This window comes from Musa acuminata, unplaced genomic scaffold (genome assembly GCF_036884655.1).
Source record: "Musa acuminata AAA Group cultivar baxijiao unplaced genomic scaffold, Cavendish_Baxijiao_AAA HiC_scaffold_1082, whole genome shotgun sequence".
Taxonomy (NCBI): domain Eukaryota; kingdom Viridiplantae; phylum Streptophyta; class Magnoliopsida; order Zingiberales; family Musaceae; genus Musa; species Musa acuminata.
Window position 1 is genome coordinate 48166 of NW_027021296.1, and position 18319 is coordinate 66484.

Sequence of the window (18319 nt, forward strand, 5' to 3'; positions counted from 1 at the left end):
CAACACATCTCAGCAGCAAAATAGCAGAATCTACCACAAGAAGGCTGGTCAACATTTGATGAACTGTGACTGACCTGATTCATTGTTTATGCAATTGATACATCAGGCAGTGTAGCTTGAAACAATATGAATGGATCAGGTAAAACATCAACAAATAAGTTTCAGGGCTTCTGTAACAAAAACAAATCATACATCTGCCTGCTCCAATTGGCCTCCAAAGTGAGAGTGCTTCCTAGAGTTTTGTATCACATGCAGCAGGGCCTCAATTTTCCAGATAGATTCATGAAATAGCTGTTATTACTCCAGAGCAGAATGTTTACAGCCAACCATCAAGTATGTTCCATTTGAACATTCTTTGTTGCATAAATTAATCTCCTGCTGCGTTACAATTACAAATTAGTTAGGACTTCATTTACAACAAAAATATCACATGCAGGCCTTTTAATAACATACAAAAACTGAACCACAGTCCTGTGAAAGTTCGATTCCCAATCTTTTACAGGTGGAAGATGTATATATATGTATATATGTATGTATATGTATGTATGTATGTATATATATATATATGTATGTATGTATATATATATATATGTATGTATGTATATATATATATATATGTATGTATGTATATATATATATATGTATGTATGTATATATATATATGTATGTATGTATATATATATATATGTATGTATATATATATATATGTATGTATGTATATATATATATATATATATATATATATATATATATATATATATTATGTATCATCATCATCATCATCATCAGTTATGTTCCTTAATAGATAGAGGTACGTTCTCCATGAGACATATAAATGAGAGAAAAAAAGTTCATCCATTGCTCTGTACACTGGAAGACCTTCAAGGAAATGTTTTTACCATTCTTGTGAAGATCATGGTTCAGCACTCTCAGGCGTTGTTACCCTTCGTTGTGATAGTATCAGCATTTTGGCAATCAAATGGCTACACATCCAGCAGCATGAAAACCTTCTTATGGTTGTCTTGACCAACTGCCGGTCAGATGTACTAGGGTCAGTGGCACCTCGCAATCTCATGTTTCAACTGATGATGTGATTATTCTGTGTACATCAATTCTGACAGCAGAGAAAATATACTCAGACATCTCCATGTTGAACATGTTTGGTGCCTCAGAGTCTGTCCCTGCTGTTGTTTCCAACAATGAGCTAACTTCCACAAAAAACCATGATCGATTCAGAATCTAATAAGTTTGCATTTCCGTGGGTCTCCTTCACAAAGTATTTTCGCTGGTACAAACCATAATACACTCAGTCTATTAAGAAGTTATGAGTCATCGAAGGGATGAGTCATCTGTTACTTCTTTTACCATGATTTGAACTTGGTTTGCCTCCTACACCAGACAACACTCTCAAGTTGGCCAGAGCATCCTGAGCATGCTTCTTGGTGTTGGCATTCCCATGCTTCATAGCTCCAACCAATGCCATCACAAGATCTTGATCGGTTGAATAATCTTGAGCAAGGGCCTCAACTTGAAAGAACCTTTCTACCATCAGTGCCACTTTTTCTTGAAGTTTTCCTGGTCGAACCTCTTTGAAAAGGTATATTGCAGCTCTAAAAAGTCCAAGCTGTTCCAGCTCTTCTTTTGCATTCTTAAGGTTTTGAACATCTGAAAGAATCGTGGAAAGTGCTTCCACTGCAGCTAACTGAACGTCTACATTCTCATCATTCATAAGATCAATCAGTGGCTTGACTGCATTTCCTTTTAGTAAACAAAAAGAGCTGTTTCCGTCACATGGAACATTATGTAGTGGACATAATATAGGAACCATTGGTGCCATTCCACATAATAACACCAAGGGAGAACAAAGTCCACGGGGTGGTTGAGGTTCTAAGAGATCAGTGGCTACTGATACCCTTGCAAACTCAGAAAGGTATTTCAGACCAAGGACAGCTCGCTGCTTTGCTCTGCTATGTGGACGACTGTTCAGTTGTTCTCGAAAGATTCTCATGAACTGATTTTCTTGGACTAGGGTAATTATTGTTGGGTCGGGAGTCTTTGCATAATGCAATAGAAGGCCAAGAAGCCCTTCCAACATTCTTCTGACCTTTTTAGAGTTCCTTCCAGAAGAAATGGATTGTTCCTCTCTAATGTGACTAATTATCCATGTAAGAAGATCGGATCCGAGAACTGTCTTCACTTCATCATCTAAGATGGGAAGGTTGGCAAGTAGCCCTGCAACTTCACATCTCTCCTCAAGAGAGCTATGAGCATCTAGCAATTTTCCCTTGAGTGAGACAATCTTGTTAGAAGCTCTAAGTTCTTCAGCAAGAACTTGCCCCAGCTTTTCAGATAACAGGTTTAGAAGTCTAAAAGCATTCACTCTATGGTCAATCTCTGAGTATTCAATATACTGTACTACAATTTTAAGGCCACCACTACTTTCAATACAAGAAGCTGCCATATCTGTATCCGTAGAAATAATAAGAGGAATTACACAGTGGTGATTCAGAAATGCAAATATTTATCTATTTAATTAAAAGCAATACTATCAACTTAATAGAAAAGAAATACCACTATCATTGTTTCCAAGTTGAAGTAAGAAATACCACTGTCATTGTTTCCAAGTTGAAGTATGATGCAGGATGGATTCACCATAGAACTGAAATTCAGCTTCAATAAATATAATCAATTAAAACAAATTGACTTTTTGAGTGTTTTATTTCAGTTATTCTAATATTTTAATTTTATCAGAAATTTCTCCATGAATTCTAACAACTAACAAAATCCTCAGAATATACTACAGTTGGATGACTCTTACTCATCTTTTGTGCCTTTTAACTCTCAGTCTAGGTGGCCTAATGCCTTAAAAAAATATGGCAACTTATTCAACTCATACATCAACATTTTATGATTTATAAAAAAAAATGTTGGCATGGTGGGTTTTCTCTTACTGATGTTACCATCTCCCTTGCCTTTAATTTCATCCTTTCTTCTCTGCCATTCTTTGTATTCGCTTAGTCAGCAATTTCTGTCTCTCTAATCTCATACCATATGCACTTTATCACATATTCTTGATTTATATTACTTAAAATCTGACATGCTTTCTGTATCAAGTATAAGTTAGATTGCTACAATCTGTTATATATCCTGGTGCATTTTGAAATGTTGCATTTTCTAAATGTACTTAATTTAGTTTTTTATCTTCATAACATCTAAATAAAATTTATGATTCCATATATCTGCTTGCAATCAGTCTGAATTACTAGAAATTTTGTTGCAAAGGCTCACCATTGTATCATATATTAAGCTGATTGATCGATCGATCTTGAGTCAACAATGAAAAATGGTGTCAAGTGAAACAAACTAACCTGGTTGTTGAAACGACAGCAAAGTGCATTCAATTACACTTAAGCATATAGCAAGCAGACAAGAGTGCATACACACACACATGCACACACACACACTAGTTAAAAAAACAGAGTATATGCTAATCTCTTTGGTCCAGAAATTACAAACAAATGCCAATTGAAAACAAAAGTAACAAGATTACGGCAAAATGGTAAAAATTACTAAAGAGAAGCAAAATAAAAGGAACAGGAAAAAATAGATAATACAAGAATCCGCTTTGCTGAATTTAGGTTAAGCTGCAAGGCACAAGCAGACATAACATGTGAACCTAGATATCCAGACAGGAGCCCACTTTGCTAGTCAGGTTTAATAGACTTATGTCTTTTTTTTATTCTCTTTCCTCTTCCCATCTTCTAATTTCCTCTTTTATAATTACCTATTGGCCCTGCTCATATTCTTCTTGACAGGTGACTAGCTGGTTGGAATGAACCAGATTCAGTGGATTCCAGTAGAGTTCGCTGAAACTCATGCCCCAAAAGGGCATGGTGTTATGATGATTGGCATACCAAACATCCAATACTGCTGAATAAAATTATAGAAAATTAAAATGACTGTTAAACCAAGCTGTACCAAGGTATATGATCCAATCTGTATGTACTAGTCGGATCATCATTTTAAACCATGCATACTTCCAATGCCATTGGCTTCTGTTGGTCAACAAGCGGGCCTTTCAGGACTGTGCTGATTAGTATGTCTTTGTTCGGTCAAAAATAGATATAATTTTGATACATGAAATGGAAATCCTAGTGCATTATCTTTTGTCCTATTATGAATTAGAAGTTTATATTCAATGATTCGCACAATGTAATAATTTACTTCACGAGAACAAAGATATCATTAGAATCATTTTTTGTGTATGACAGAAAAAAAAAAAGGAAGAAAGCATTTCTATCTAAGAATTCAAGATTAAACCCTAAAAGTGACAGTTTTAACACCCAGTTTCTAAAATTTTTGGTTTGTATAGGAAGATGACACTTAGTAGTCCTACAACATGGGTTTTAAGGTAAAATAGCTGGAGCAAACAATGATTTTTTTTTTTTTGACCTGGTAATTTCTGAAAAACATTCCAACCCTTTTGAAGCCTAATGTCTCAATACTTTTCCTTTTCAATTGACAATTTAATGAGTAAAGAACCTAGAACATCAAATAGTGTATTTAATCTCAGTTGTGAAGCATACCTGATGCTCTGGGAGAAGAAGCAATGCCACATAGAATATGAAGAACAGCAGCCTGGCATTTGCAAGGTGAATGAGACAGAACATCCAGTAGCTTTCGGATAATAAATTCTGATTGTATTTGATGTCCTTCTTTATCGCCAAATGATAGTTCCCAGTGCCCAGATATGGAGACAATGTTTGCAACTGTTGATGCCGCCAATTCTTTAATCTCAGATGGAGCATCTTGCTGTGTCGCAAAAAGAATATCCATAAGTGTTGGAAGGATTCCAAAATCAACTAGTATAGCAGCATTGTCATCCAAGGTTGACAGATTATACAAGGCATGCAAACTAGCTTCCTGCTGCTCTTGGTTGGATGAGAGCATATTGATCAGTATTCGACCTCCTTGTCTAGCAATATAGTCTTTTCCATTGTTTGTTAAACTCATTTTTCCCACAAGAGTTGCAATCTCCAGTCTAACATCCTCAGTGCCTATGATCCATAGAAATATTAGCTGAAGAAAACAAAAGATACTTATAGGAATAATAATAATAATTCTTGTCATCTTCATTTTCATTTGTTTATTATATTGGAAGTGGAAAAAGATTTGGAAGCAGGCACATATTCGACAGGCACAAAGCAAAGAGTTTTTTAGAGGAGACGGTATATAGTAGTTATTAATTGCATTACAAAGTAAATCTATAAACTTGGATGGGTATCTCACCATTATTTTTGGGATCAACTAATATTGCATGCATCATATAGTGAGATCATAAGAAGTTTCCAAAAGTGGCAAGGATTTCATGGTACTATTGGGTTTTCAAGCAAAACGGTCAACCTCACAATGCAGCACTCTAAATTATGTAAACTACAACAGGAAAAAAAGAAACTATTATAACTTGGCATCACTCAAAATGATATCTGGTACCACATGAAGTGTTCAAAAGTAACAAGAAAGAAAGATACAGACCCATATTTATTCATTCTGGTAAAGATATCTCTGTTGATTGTTGGGAACAACTACTAATTGAATGCCCAAGCATGTTAGAAGAATGAAAAACTCTTTTATACATACAAGAAAAGTAACATATGATGAATATTGGATAGATACTGCTACAGATGGAGTAATTATCAACTCAAATTGAACAGTTTACACTGAAAAGTTGGAGCCATACCATTGCACAACCGAGCCACTAATGGTTGAAACCTTCCAGCCATGGCTAAGTGCTGAACATTGTCCTCCACTTTTTCCAAGTTTTTTAGTACTTCTTCAGCTAAATTGGATGATGTGGGATGGTCTGAATTTGCAGCCATACTCGAGAGAAGAACTAAAGCCCCTTTCTCCAGTGCTATTCTGGTGCAACAGTCTGTATCAATGGAGAATTCAAGCAATAGCTTCAAAGCATACTCTTTTTCCATTTCTGACCGCCCAGTAAGGCTTCGTATTGCCAGTCTAGTAATACCTTGTTCAAGCATGATTAGCTACACAAAATTTCCTAATGTTAATATTACTTTATGATATATTCATGAAAACTCAGATAAGCACTTGAAACAAGTGAAGCTGCTTTCTCAAAAATAATGTATGGCCCCAGCTTAAATCAAAGGATCAGTAAGTAGAGCTAACGTTTGCCTATTTGACCGAGTAAATAGCCAGTGTTCCAAAGCAATAAGTGAACTACTTATCTCTAGTATAGAACAATCAGGATCTGCTCATGTTGGAAAATCACAGGCATGTCGAATTACCTTGCTTTCGCCATCTTTTGCCATGCTATGCATGGCCATTAGGGTCTTGCCTCTCAACTCCGATCCCATCCTACTTGACTGGTCCTTCAGCAACTTCACCACGAGAGCGACGATTCCTGCATTCCTCACCTTGTACCGGCACGATGGGTGCTCCTCCGAGATCCTATAAACATTATCCAGCACCGTCAATATGCACTCCACCGGGCAAGAAGATTCTTCAGCGAGATACTGCAATGCTGAGTTTATCTGGATTTCAACATTGCGATTAACCCACTCTTCGATTGCACCCGCAAGTCCAATGTTGGGCCTCAGTTCCAGCGAATGGAGCACCTTCCCTGTGACGGGGCAGGTCGGGTCACGCCCATCCTCCAAGCAGCGATCAAACCAATGACAGATAGCTGCGCGCTCATATGTTTGGGACGATTCGAGAACCACGGGGTCCTTCATCACCCCCTTGGTGAGGGGACAAAGGAAATTCTTAAAGGGCGGAATCTGGGCTTCTTCCTCGAAGTTGGCAGTGACCAAGCCATCAGCAATGCAGGGCTCCTTTGACCAGTCATCCAAGATCTTCTCAAGAGAGATCAGGATCCGTCTCTCGGCCAAGGAGCTAAGGCCAGAGAGGTCGGCTCTCAAGAGCTTGATTTGCTCCCCGAGCTTGCCGTGATCAGCAGGATCGATTCCGAGGGCGCGAGCGAGGTCCATGACGGTGGCACTTTGCACGGCCTTGCTGCTCTGGACCACCTCTTTTGCTTCCCTTTGGAGGCTTGAGTAAACCCTCTCCTCGGTCTCCGTCACCTGAATCGAAGTTACATTTTGTTTCTTAGGGGGGGGATCGGATCGGGATCAAAGAAGGATGAGGGACAGAGATCGAAGGGGGAAATAAAACCTTGAGATCGGTTTGGTCCATGTCGCGGGAGAGGTCGGTGGCCTTCTTGCGTAAGTCCGGAAGGGAGGCTAGCGGGGAGTCGAGGAGGGCAAGCCATGCCGCGAGGGAGGCAACGCGACCGCGGAGAGCGTCGGAGAGGGGGACGCAATGGATGAGGATGTAGATGGGGCTCCGACCACGGTAAACGGAGAGGGTGGGACGGGACGCATCGAGATCCGCGGCAACGCCCCCGAGGGCGGTGCGGACGGCCGGGGAGGACAACAGCTCCGGCGCGCCAGCGAGGCCGCGGACGACCGCCTCTAGCCGTCGGGCGAAGTCAGAAAAGCGTCGCGGCGGGTCCCATCGGTGATCCCCTCCGCCATCGCAGTCGCCGCATATCTCGGCCAAGGAGCGAGCGATGGAGTCGAGCGCGGCCGCCGCCGTTCCGCCGGGTGACGTCATCTTCGCGACGTCAAAGCGAGCCAGAAATACGACGACCGTGAGTGGCGTTCGGGTTATAATAAGACGTTGCTTAGGGTGTTCGGGTCACCTGTCTTTGACGAAGCAGGATCTACAAAATGTGAGAAATAGTATTGGTGCGTCCTGAAGCTTCAGCCAATAAAATGTTGATGTTTACATTTCCTGTCTCTGATGAGAGATAAGAATATACGTAGGAAGTGGTACCGCGGAGCTCATGTCGGTACGTTGATGGGAGAGACGATTTGATTGCTGTTCCGCGGGTGAGAGTACCTCGAAATGGTTAACTCGGGAGAGTCCTCCACTGAGTCAAGGTCTTCGCGCGTCACAACGTTGGGCTTGGACTTTGAACCCGTCTCCGGTGGTTCGGTCCGTGTACGGGATTTGGTCCGACCGGTTCGTGGTGTTGGACGAGAAGACAGCGTCAACGGATCGGACCCAATCTGGCCCATACGGTAAGCTAATCTGACCTATTTAACCACATCCAACAAATGCCCAAGGATATCCATAATAATGCTTAATATAAAATATAATAATATGATGAAAATACAAATATATCTATTTATCTTCAATCAACACACTATTTTTGTGGGTGTTGTTTTACACCTTTACGTCGTCGTGGCCTGAGAGTCGGTATAGCTTAATCCAGTCCCAAAAGCATAAAGTCGTCCAGGTGATCTCAAGAGAGAGATGAATGGAAAAACAAGACCGTGCTAGAAAGGATGGCTATGAGGCTATGACCAAGCCTTCAAGAGTGCCCGAAGGTAGAGTCAAGTCGCACTCGATTTACGTTAGGATCCTGCACAACAAGTTAATGTTGGGGGGAATTCCCAATTCAACCTTTTTGATGCTCAAGTTAGTCTATGGATAATTCATCCCCTCTCATTGGATAGGGAATCGGTATTTATACCTATAGAGGTGGTCGGGGGGGTATAATGATTGATAATGACTGTTGATACCTCTTGCGGTGCGGTCATGTGGGCAATCAACTCGTACGTCCCCTACAACGTAGGTTAACCCGTTCGGGTTACTATGGCACGACATCGACTCGTACAGTCCCCCGTGCGACGCAGAGCTGGTTGGAAGTGCGTCACTTGCCAAGTCAACTTCATTCTGAGTCTAATAGATGTCGCATTGTGTTCCACGATGGCTGCTAGCTAGTGACCCATGGTTAGTGTTGGAATCTTCCTTATCATTTGTCCTCCCTGAAGGTGTGCTTCGGGTACCTCATAGAGGAGCTTAAGGTATGTCATCTAATGGCTTAGGTCGGATCCCATTGATTCAAATGTCTCGAGTGCTCTTTGGTGGTGTTGTTGCAATAGATGTCCTGATGTGGATCTCGTTATCATGATTCAAGTGCCTCGAACACATTACGGCTAGCTCCTCCTCCTGACTTACATACCTCAGACATATTTCGTTTTGTGGTTTCGTCGTGGTGGGTTTTTTTCTTTTTTCAATCTACACACCTCAGACACATTTTTCTTCACAACTTTATCATAGTGAGGTTCTTCTTTCTCCTAACTTGCACATCTCGAGATGATTTTGCTTGGTGACCTCACGATGGTGGGCTTCGATTCTCCACTATCTCCTTCCCGATCTACATAACTTAGGCACATTCAGCCCGATGGCTTCACTATTGCGGACCTTGATGTTCCGCTACATCCTTCCCAATCTACACAACTTGGGCACATTTGGCCAGATGGCTTCACCATGGTGGGCTTTGGATCTTCTGATATCTCATTCCCGATCTGCACAACTCGGGCACACTCAACCCGATGGCCTCGTCATGGTGGGCCCTGAACCTTCCACTACCAGATCTATACAACTCATGCACATTTGGCCTAATGACCTCACCGTGGCAGGCTTTGATCTTCCGCTATCTCCTTCCCAATTTATACAACTCTGGTACATTTGGTCCGATGGTCTCGTCGTGGCAAGCCTTATATAAGTCGCTACCTCCTTCCCGATCTGCACAACTCAAGCACATTCGACTCAATGGCCTCGTCATGGTGGGCCTTGAATCTTTTACTACCTCCTCCCTGATATGCACAACTCGAGCACATTTGGCTTGATGACCTCACCATGGTGGGCCTTCCGCTACCTCCTTCTTGATCTACACAACTCGAGCACGCTTGATCTGATGGCCTTGTAGTGGTGGGCCCCGAATCTTCCACTATATCTTTCCCGATTTGCACAACTCAAGCATGCTTGACCTGATGGTGTCACCGTGGCTGGCCTTGATCTTCCATTATGGCGGGCCTAGTCTGGTGGGCACCCCTCCCTTTTTTTTGGTCGTGTAGTCCTATGAGTTCATGTTGTTTCTATAGAACTCAAAGCATCACTTCATCATGATGAGGCTGGAACTTTTTGGCTTTACGGGGGTTTCTTCGAGGTGCCATTATAGAGGATTGGACATTTGCCACCCTTGGGGATTTGAAAGGATTGCATCAAATGGGGTGGCAGCCTTGATGATAGAGGGTGAATGGTTGGAGAGGAGACCTATTAAACTCCTTGGCTCTTTCTACTCCTCTTTATACCTCAAGATTTGTTAGTGCTAGTCATAGGTGTCCTATAAACCAATCACGTGAGTGATGACATATGTGACATAACATACACACATTTTTACTTATTATATTATTTAGTATTTTATCATATTATATTGCTTGTTGCATTAATCTATTATGATTTTCATTGATCCATGCAATGAGAATCGGATCGTGATGAGATCATGATATTGAGACCGATTCACCTTTAAACACACCATGAATAATCTCGGCTATATGTTACTTGAGAGGAACATCGAAATAACTGAACAGATTGGTGTACTATATACTCATCATTATGATGGAGATGGCTGGTCTCATAATTGCTCGTGTGGGGACACTAGGGATATAGCATAGGTGCTCATTGGAGAATGAGTTCACTAATTGATCTACTCACGGAATGTTGGATAGTTTATAATACCTTATTATCATATAGCGATTCTATCATCCCAGAGGTATATCTGGTCCATAGACTTGAGACACCAAGAATGTTTTATATGAGTACTGTACCCTTTGACACCGAACTTAAAGGTTTGGAAGTTTCAGATCTAATACAACCAATTATCGAGAGTGACAACCAACCTTACGATGGCTATTGAGTGTCGATAGATGATCATCCACTCTTGGTATCATGAAAGGATCTTTCATGTGTTCTTGCTCAGACAAATCTCTAGTCGGAGTCATTCGGATTGAGAGAGAAAGAGTTCTACGGGAGACTCCAATTAGAGTGAGACTCAAGTAAAAACTGTATGAGCTTGATAGCACCATGCCCGATATATGATATCTGGGATGCTAGATATATGAGGGACTATAGATATATAATAATTGATAACAAATAGGTATAATAGATTGGATTCTCCTATATCGTTTGAGGACTACGACGGAGTGGCTAGTACATCCGTAGTTGACGAATCAAGTGAATTATTATGAAGATAATAATTCGCTGAGTCAGAAGGAGTTTTGATAGATATAACACACAACCAGTTTGATATTGGGCCTAGAGGGTCACATACATATGGTAGGTGTTACGACGGGTAAAGGTTCGGATATGAGATATCTGTTGGAGCCCATATCTTATTGGATATCCAATAAGCTTCTGAATTATTGGATTTTATGAATAAGATCCAATGGGAGCCAATAAAAGATTATTGGGTAGAGACCCACTAATCTAAGAGACTTGGATAGTTGAATGGAGATACAGTACCCAATATGGTAGGATCCATTATGGTTAAATTGATATAGGACCTCTATAAATAGGAGAAAACCAAAAGGCCATAGGCTAGGGCCTTCTTGGCTACCACCTCCTATTCTCCTCTCCCCTTCTTATCCTCAGCCAACAAGTGTAGAAATTTAGATAGCGATTTAAGGAGCGTGTTCGTAGGCCATATCGTGTGGATCACCACTAGAGAGTCACAGATCCGTAGGATTTTAAGGATATATGATCTCCCTAGATAACACAACTATCTCACACGTGTTTTTTAGTTTCGTAAGTTTTTGCGCACCATTCTTCATACGACTACGAACACCTTTTTAGAAAATCTGGGATTTTTGTTTTACATTCTTCTGCTATGCATGTGATGTCATCCTAGATTTTCCTACATTTAGTGCTTCGAGTGGGGCGTGTTGGGTCGTCTTACTTCATTGCAATTTAGTCACTCTTCCACAGGTCGGAATGTCTTATCCTTCCCCCTCTTCTTCTAGTTCATCTAGTTGGGTTCCAATCAAGGTCCATGTTTTGTCCTCAAGTAGTCTAAGGGTAGAGCAGGTAAGCTCATCCCTGGGGAGCATGTCCTTAACGGATGTCAAGGTCGTCCAGACCTCAGAGAGCATGAATGATGCCCACAACTATGACTCGGTTGTGACGACGTCGCTTGTGGAGCGGCTTCAGTCACGGTACTACATCTCGGCTAAGTATGAGTTGCAAGTTCCTCAGCTTAGGCGATACTCATATGACCCATTCCCAAATCTATTCGAGCTATCTCGTGACACCTTTGAAGCAGGACTTTGTCTTATACTCCACCCGGTCATAAGTTATGTCTGCAATGGTGGCAGATCTCGCCTTCCCAGATGACGCCCAACTTGTGGCGTTCATCGGGCAATGTCAGGGAACAGGGATCAGCCCAACTCAAACCCTCTTCTCTGCTTGCTTAAGGCTGTGTAAGGGGTAGGGCGACTACTTTCTGGCCGCCTGAGGAGGCTTCAATGTGAACGACACCCCTTTAAATAATAAGGGTTGGAAGTCATGCTACTTCTTCATCAACGCCAGTCAGGGGTGGGGGTTTGGCCTCGAATGGTCGGAAAAGATATCAACAATAATCCTCCCTTCCTATTGGACAAGGAGACTGAGCATGTTAAGTGCCTGAAGGAGATCCTTTCTTCCTCCAAGGCGGTGATCAGGATGAATAAGAACTGCTTGGTTAGAGCGAGTCTCAGCCCAGCCCCTCGGGGTATGACATAGATTTTTCTTTATATGTTTCTCGATGCCGATATTGATCTTGTATCCTACTGTCTTAGGTTTATAGGCATGGACCTTAAAAGCATGAAGGGGGCAGCTCATGCATTTGACTTTAGGACTCTATGGCTAGCACCACCTCCTACTCGCGAGCCATCAATGGAAGCCCTCGACACACCTCGGTCAAGTCGTGGCAACTCGAAATGGTTGAAGAAGAGGCAGAAGTTCATGGTGCGAAAGGTGTCATGCTCTGAAGGAACTCTTCAAGGGGTTGAAGTTTGCTAGGGTTCTGTTGAGGAACTAGCTGACATCCCATATATGTTGGCTCAAGGTGGTGCTCCCACTGCAGGCCATGCTCGAGGGGGCATACCCTGCTCATTCCCAAGGCAAGGTGGTCTAGGAAGAAAGCATCACACCCAAGGTTAATGCAAGACTTGTGTAGGGCTAAGACCTAGCCTTTCATGACCCTATAGATGGCTAACCTCTCGGAACTGACATCAGATACCCCATTGGAACCACGGTGGGTGAATCTCACACACGAACAAAAGGTGTGGGTTGATGGGGTGGACACAATGGAGTATTGCTGAGGGGCTTTCTTCCCCCTGTTGGCAAAGCAGATATACTGCTCATCCTCGAAGGTGCTAATTAGTAGTTGCACTTGAAGCATAGTCATAATGAGTAGTCTCGAACTCTTATGCCTCATGCATTAAGTTCCTCCTTAGAGGTTTGCTGATGTTGGTCTGCTCATGCTGTGCAACAGTAACATTACATGATAGGCTTAGTGGATTGAGTCCATGACGTGAGGGTGATAATTGATCAGTTGTTCGAGATTGTTAAGGAGCTCTGAGCTAAAATTAAGGAGCTAGAGGAGGGGTCGAACCTACTATTATGGTCGAGGTGGAGGCATAGGCTACTGACCTGGCTAAACAGTTGGAGTGGGCCAAGCAAGAACTCAGGAACATCAACCAGAGACTCGACGAGTCCAAGTAGTAGTTAAAGGACAATTGAGGAAGGAACCAAGTCCTGTAGGATGAGCTGTAGGAGCTCAAGATGGTCCAGACCACAACTTAAGAAGTAGAGGGGGCCTTGGCCTAAGAGCAACGTCTTGCTCCCGAGCCGGTGAAGGAGGCGATCACTCAGTACAAGGAGACGACCAGTTTCCATAGGGAGTTAGAGAGGTCGGGGTAGGTCTCGTAATAGTAAGGGTACATGGACACCCTCACACGCTTCAAGGCCAAGTATCCCGATTTGGAGGTTGAGTGAGACTCCTTTGCCTACTGCCCTGAGGATGATAATGTCCCGATGGACAACAAGGCGCCCTTTGATGACAGCCTCAACCCCCCTTTGTCACCAACTAAGTGATGCCCTTCTTCTAGCGCCAAGAATGTTTTGCACCTTTATGCTATGGCCTGAGAGTTAGTGCACGGCTTGATCCAGTCCTGAAAACACAATATCATCCAAGTGGTCCCTCGGGGGAGAGGTAGATAGGGAAGAGAGATCATGCTGGAAAGAACGACTCTAAGGTTGTGACTGAGCCTTCAAGGGTGCCTCGAGCTAGAGTCGAGTTGCATTCGTTGATCCTATATAATAGATCGATGTCGAGGGAGAATTTTCAACTCAACCTCTTCGATGCTCAAGTTAGCCCATGGATAATCCATCCCCTCTCCCAGGATTGGTAATCGATATTTATACATGTGGAGGTGGCTAAGGGGTACAATGGTTAATAATGATTGCCAGTATCTTCTACGATGCAATCATGTGGGCGGTCGACCCGTACATCCTCTGTAGTGTGGGTCAGTCCATCCGTGTTCCTATGGCATGACATCGACTCGTACAATCTCGTGTGGCATAGAGCTGGTTGGAAGTGCGTCGCGTCAACTTCCTTTTGTGTCGAATAGATATCGAGTTATGTTTGACATCGGCTCCAAGCCCGTGACTCATAGTTGGTGCTGGAATATTTTATATCCAATGTCAACAATTGACATTAAGACATTATTATGAGCGGACAAGTTAAACTTGTCGACATCCATACCATGAGCTCATGATACTTGTGTGGAATCCCCTCACATGAGCACTGAGGTGCACTGAATGGATCAGTAATCAGAAGATTCTACCTGCTCACTCCGCATCCACACTATCCAAATACTTGTGTTTGACTGCATATTCTTCTCTGATCACTTTATGATTCCGAACTCTTCTGCTTCGATTCAAACAGTGATGTCCCTTCTTGCAGAACCTCCGTCCACCTTTTTCCTGGCCCAACATTATTTTTCCATTATTTCTGTCAATAAAATCAAGCTTCTGAATGCTTATTAGTGTTCACTCAATCTTCAAATCCGTGCTTCAGGATTTCCAAAGCACATGAGAGTTCTTTAAGATCAGTCTTCAACAACCAAGATTGTTCTTTTGTGCTTTGTCAATTGGCTATACATCTACAAGAAAGCCAAGCTTTCCTGTACGCCTCCTCTTCACTGCCGTGCTATAAGAAAAGATAGATCTTAGAGGTTAGTGAGTTAAACGTGGCGATGGCAGGTAGAACACCTTCTGTTACAAGTCTACAATGTGAATAAATAATGATGGAGGAGAATAGACTACAATAATGGTGATAGTTGACCTCCAAGTTATTCTTCTTCATCTTGCAGGTCCACACAACCATGTTTATTTCGTTGTAGAGAAGACAAGTTCCATCATGGAGGATAAACAAGCGCTCACCTAACTCTAATGGCCTCCTCTGCTTTCTACATGGAGACGTAGGCAACCGCAACCACATTACATCTGTTGCGAAGCAGCCTCCTCTTACTAGTCAAAGAGACCAAGTCCGCCGTCTCTCATCGACCCTTAACCGCAACCACGGCCGCAGCATCCTCGTCTTCGACCTCGCCATGCTCAACGGCGTCATGTATTCCCTCCGCCGGAAGCCTGGGTTATCGGGCGCGTCGGAGCCACCGGCCGGCGTGAAGCACGCCGGATCATACATCCGGAGGCGCGGCAACCTCCCGGTCCTCGTCGTCGTCGTGGCGATCGTCGTCTTTGCCTTTGTCATGTACAGCGAGAGCGTCAAGTCCCTCACCGAGTACTCCCTCGCCCGACGCAAGACGGAAGAGTCCTTGCCGGTGATCTTCTCCAGCCCCGTCGTGGAATTCCGAAGACAGCCTGCTTCCAATCGGCACCACAAAGCTGATGATCCCAGGCGTAAGAAGACCCGGGGGACGAAGAAGAAGCAGCAGCGGAAGGAGAAGAAGGGGAGCGGTAAGGTGCCGGAGGTTCAAGAGTTGCCCATCACCGTCGACAGCACGGCTGATGCCGGGGTGAACGTGACCGTGGTCCAAGAACTGCCCATCGCAGCCGACAACGCGGCAGCCGCCGTCACGAACGTGATGGCTGCTAAGGAGGCCGACGGTGGCATCACAACGCCGTCCGTCACCGGAGAAGATCCCAGCGTGTTCATGCCGGATACGTGCGACCTCTCGCGTGGCGACTGGGTCTACGACGACGTGAACTACCCGCTCTACCGCGAGGACCAGTGCGAGTTCCTGTCCACGCAGGTGGCGTGCTTGAAGAACGGACGGAAGGAAGACATGTACCAGAAGTGGAGGTGGCAGCCCAAGGATTGCTCCTTGCCCAAGTATGTTTGATCATTTAAGCTTCACGCAGGTCGTGCATCGGTTGCTCATGGATTAAGCTTGGAATACGTTCAAGGTTTGACGCGAGATTACTGCTGGAGAGGCTGCGAGGGAAGCGGCTAATGTTCGTGGGCGACTCGCTGAACCGGAATCAGTGGGAGTCGATGGTGTGCATGGTGCAGTCAGCGATTCCACCCGGCAAGAAGGGGCGGAAATGGGATGGCTCGCGTATCATCTTCATCGCAGAGGTACCATATGATGCTCTGCATCCCTCTTCATGGCGGAAATCTATAGATGTGATGATCTCGATGATCTTGCAGGAGTACAACGCAACGGTGGAATTCTACTGGGCGCCGTTCCTGGTGGAATCGAACTCCGACGATCCGCACGTTCATAGCATCCTGGACCGGATCATCAAGGCGGATTCGATCGAGAAGCACGCGGTGCACTGGAAGGGGGTGGACTACCTCGTCTTCAACACCTACATCTGGTGGATGAACACTCTCGAAATGAAAGTCCTGTAAGTAGAGATCCCTTCCATAGAAGTTGACCGGTGGTGGATCACTGGACGACCAATCATGGAGTTTTGGGGCTGCAGGAGACCCTCAGCAAGAAACTGGACAGAGTACGATGGGATTGGGAGGCCGCAAGCTTACGAGAGAGTCATGAGGACTTGGTCAAGATGGCTGGATGAGAACGTGGATCCCAGGCGCACAACCGTGTTCTTCATGAGCATGTCTCCTCTCCATTCCAGGTTAGATACTTGATCCACTGAATCCAAGAACATTTCTTTGCGGAAGTTAGGGGGATCCAAAGCATCTATGGTCCCTTCAAAAGCTTTCTTTCTCTCATTGACAGTGAGGGTTGCAACTAATCCTATTCAAAGAGCCGCAAGTTCATCGTCGAGTCTTTCCATTTCTGAGTTGTTCAATTTGGTTGGCCACTTGAATTCCAACTCTTACAGCTTAGCTGTCTCTGGTCCTGCCAAACCAAACCACTCGTCTCCACTTGCGTCTTGTCTCCCCGTCTCCTGTCATTGCATGATGGTTGATTAATGGAGCTGTTTGATGCTACATTCTTGTAACAGGAGTTCGGACTGGGGAAATCCGAACGGAATCAAGTGCGCGAAGGAGACGCTGCCGCTGACGAACGTGACCGGCGTGCACCTGGGCACGGACATGCGCATGTTCGAGCGGGCGAAGAAGGCGGCGCAGTCGACGTCGCGGGTGCCCATCGCCTTCGTAGACATCACCACCATGTCGGAGCTCCGCAAGGACGCCCACACCTCGGTGCACACGACGCGGCAGGGGGCGGTGATGACGGCGGAGCAGCAGGCCAACCCGGCCGTGTACGCCGACTGCATCCACTGGTGCGTGCCGGGCCTCCCCGACGTCTGGAACCAGCTTCTGTACGCCAAGATCCTCTCCGCCGCCAGATCCCGGAGCCAATGACTGCATCAAATCATCTTGATCAGTATTTCTTTATTTTTTTTCCCCATTTTCTTGATTGTTATTCTCTTTACTGCCAAAAATCAACACAGATGGTTATGTAGAGATTGTAATCTAAATTTATGACCAGCTGAATGAAATATCACAATCTTATTGTTGTGTCAATGTGCAGCAAGAAACATCCTAATTTAATCTTACGTCATATATGAGGAAAAAAGAATGAATTTATTTATAAAATTAAATATATCTACTATCATTATCCTGAGTTGAAGGATTTCGTAGATCAATATCTCTATGGAATAAATAACAAAAGCACCTTATTTGTAAGGAAAAATTAGATACGTACGTTTTTTTATTAAATAATATATTCAAGATAATAGCATCAAATATGATTCAAATAAACCTAAAAAATTAATTTTTATTTATGCCCACCATGAAAACTAAAATTGAAATCCACCTAATTAAGATTAGGACTAATTACATATTACCTCCTTAGTTAGTTACTTTTAGTATATTAATTTTTAAAATTTTAAAAACTATATTGATATTAATATAATTATAAAAGTAAAATATTTATGTTTATTTATTTTATTTGCGTGCGTG

The 18319-nt window shown here is 43.5% G+C and overlaps 2 protein-coding genes across 4 annotated transcripts; one reads left to right on the forward strand and one right to left on the reverse strand.

The window, feature by feature from the left end:
- Positions 1–54: 54 nt before the first annotated feature.
- On the reverse strand, positions 55–7717 carry LOC135666316 (U-box domain-containing protein 44-like). Of its 3 annotated transcripts, none has more exons than XR_010509747.1 (6): positions 7195–7717; positions 6309–7103; positions 5741–6047; positions 4587–5057; positions 900–2463; positions 55–375 (listed from the first exon to the last, which is right to left on the reverse strand). XR_010509747.1 is itself a non-coding variant. In XM_065177922.1 (5 exons), exons 1-5 carry the CDS (start codon positions 7633–7635, stop codon positions 1346–1348), a joined length of 3132 nt encoding a protein of 1043 aa, XP_065033994.1. In that variant the 5' UTR covers positions 7636–7717; the 3' UTR covers positions 807–1345. The 3 variants fall into 3 exon arrangements, 1 of the variants encoding a protein (XP_065033994.1); XR_010509746.1 differs by having other exon boundaries at positions 55–378; XM_065177922.1 differs by lacking the exon at positions 55–375 and having other exon boundaries at positions 807–2463.
- Positions 7718–15322: 7605 nt separating this feature from the next.
- On the forward strand, positions 15323–17881 carry LOC135666313 (protein trichome birefringence-like 28). The gene is made up of 5 exons (XM_065177917.1): positions 15323–16270; positions 16345–16516; positions 16589–16788; positions 16867–17022; positions 17356–17881. Exons 1-5 carry the CDS (start codon positions 15528–15530, stop codon positions 17717–17719), a joined length of 1635 nt encoding a protein of 544 aa, XP_065033989.1. The 5' UTR covers positions 15323–15527; the 3' UTR covers positions 17720–17881.
- Positions 17882–18319: the final 438 nt, after the last annotated feature.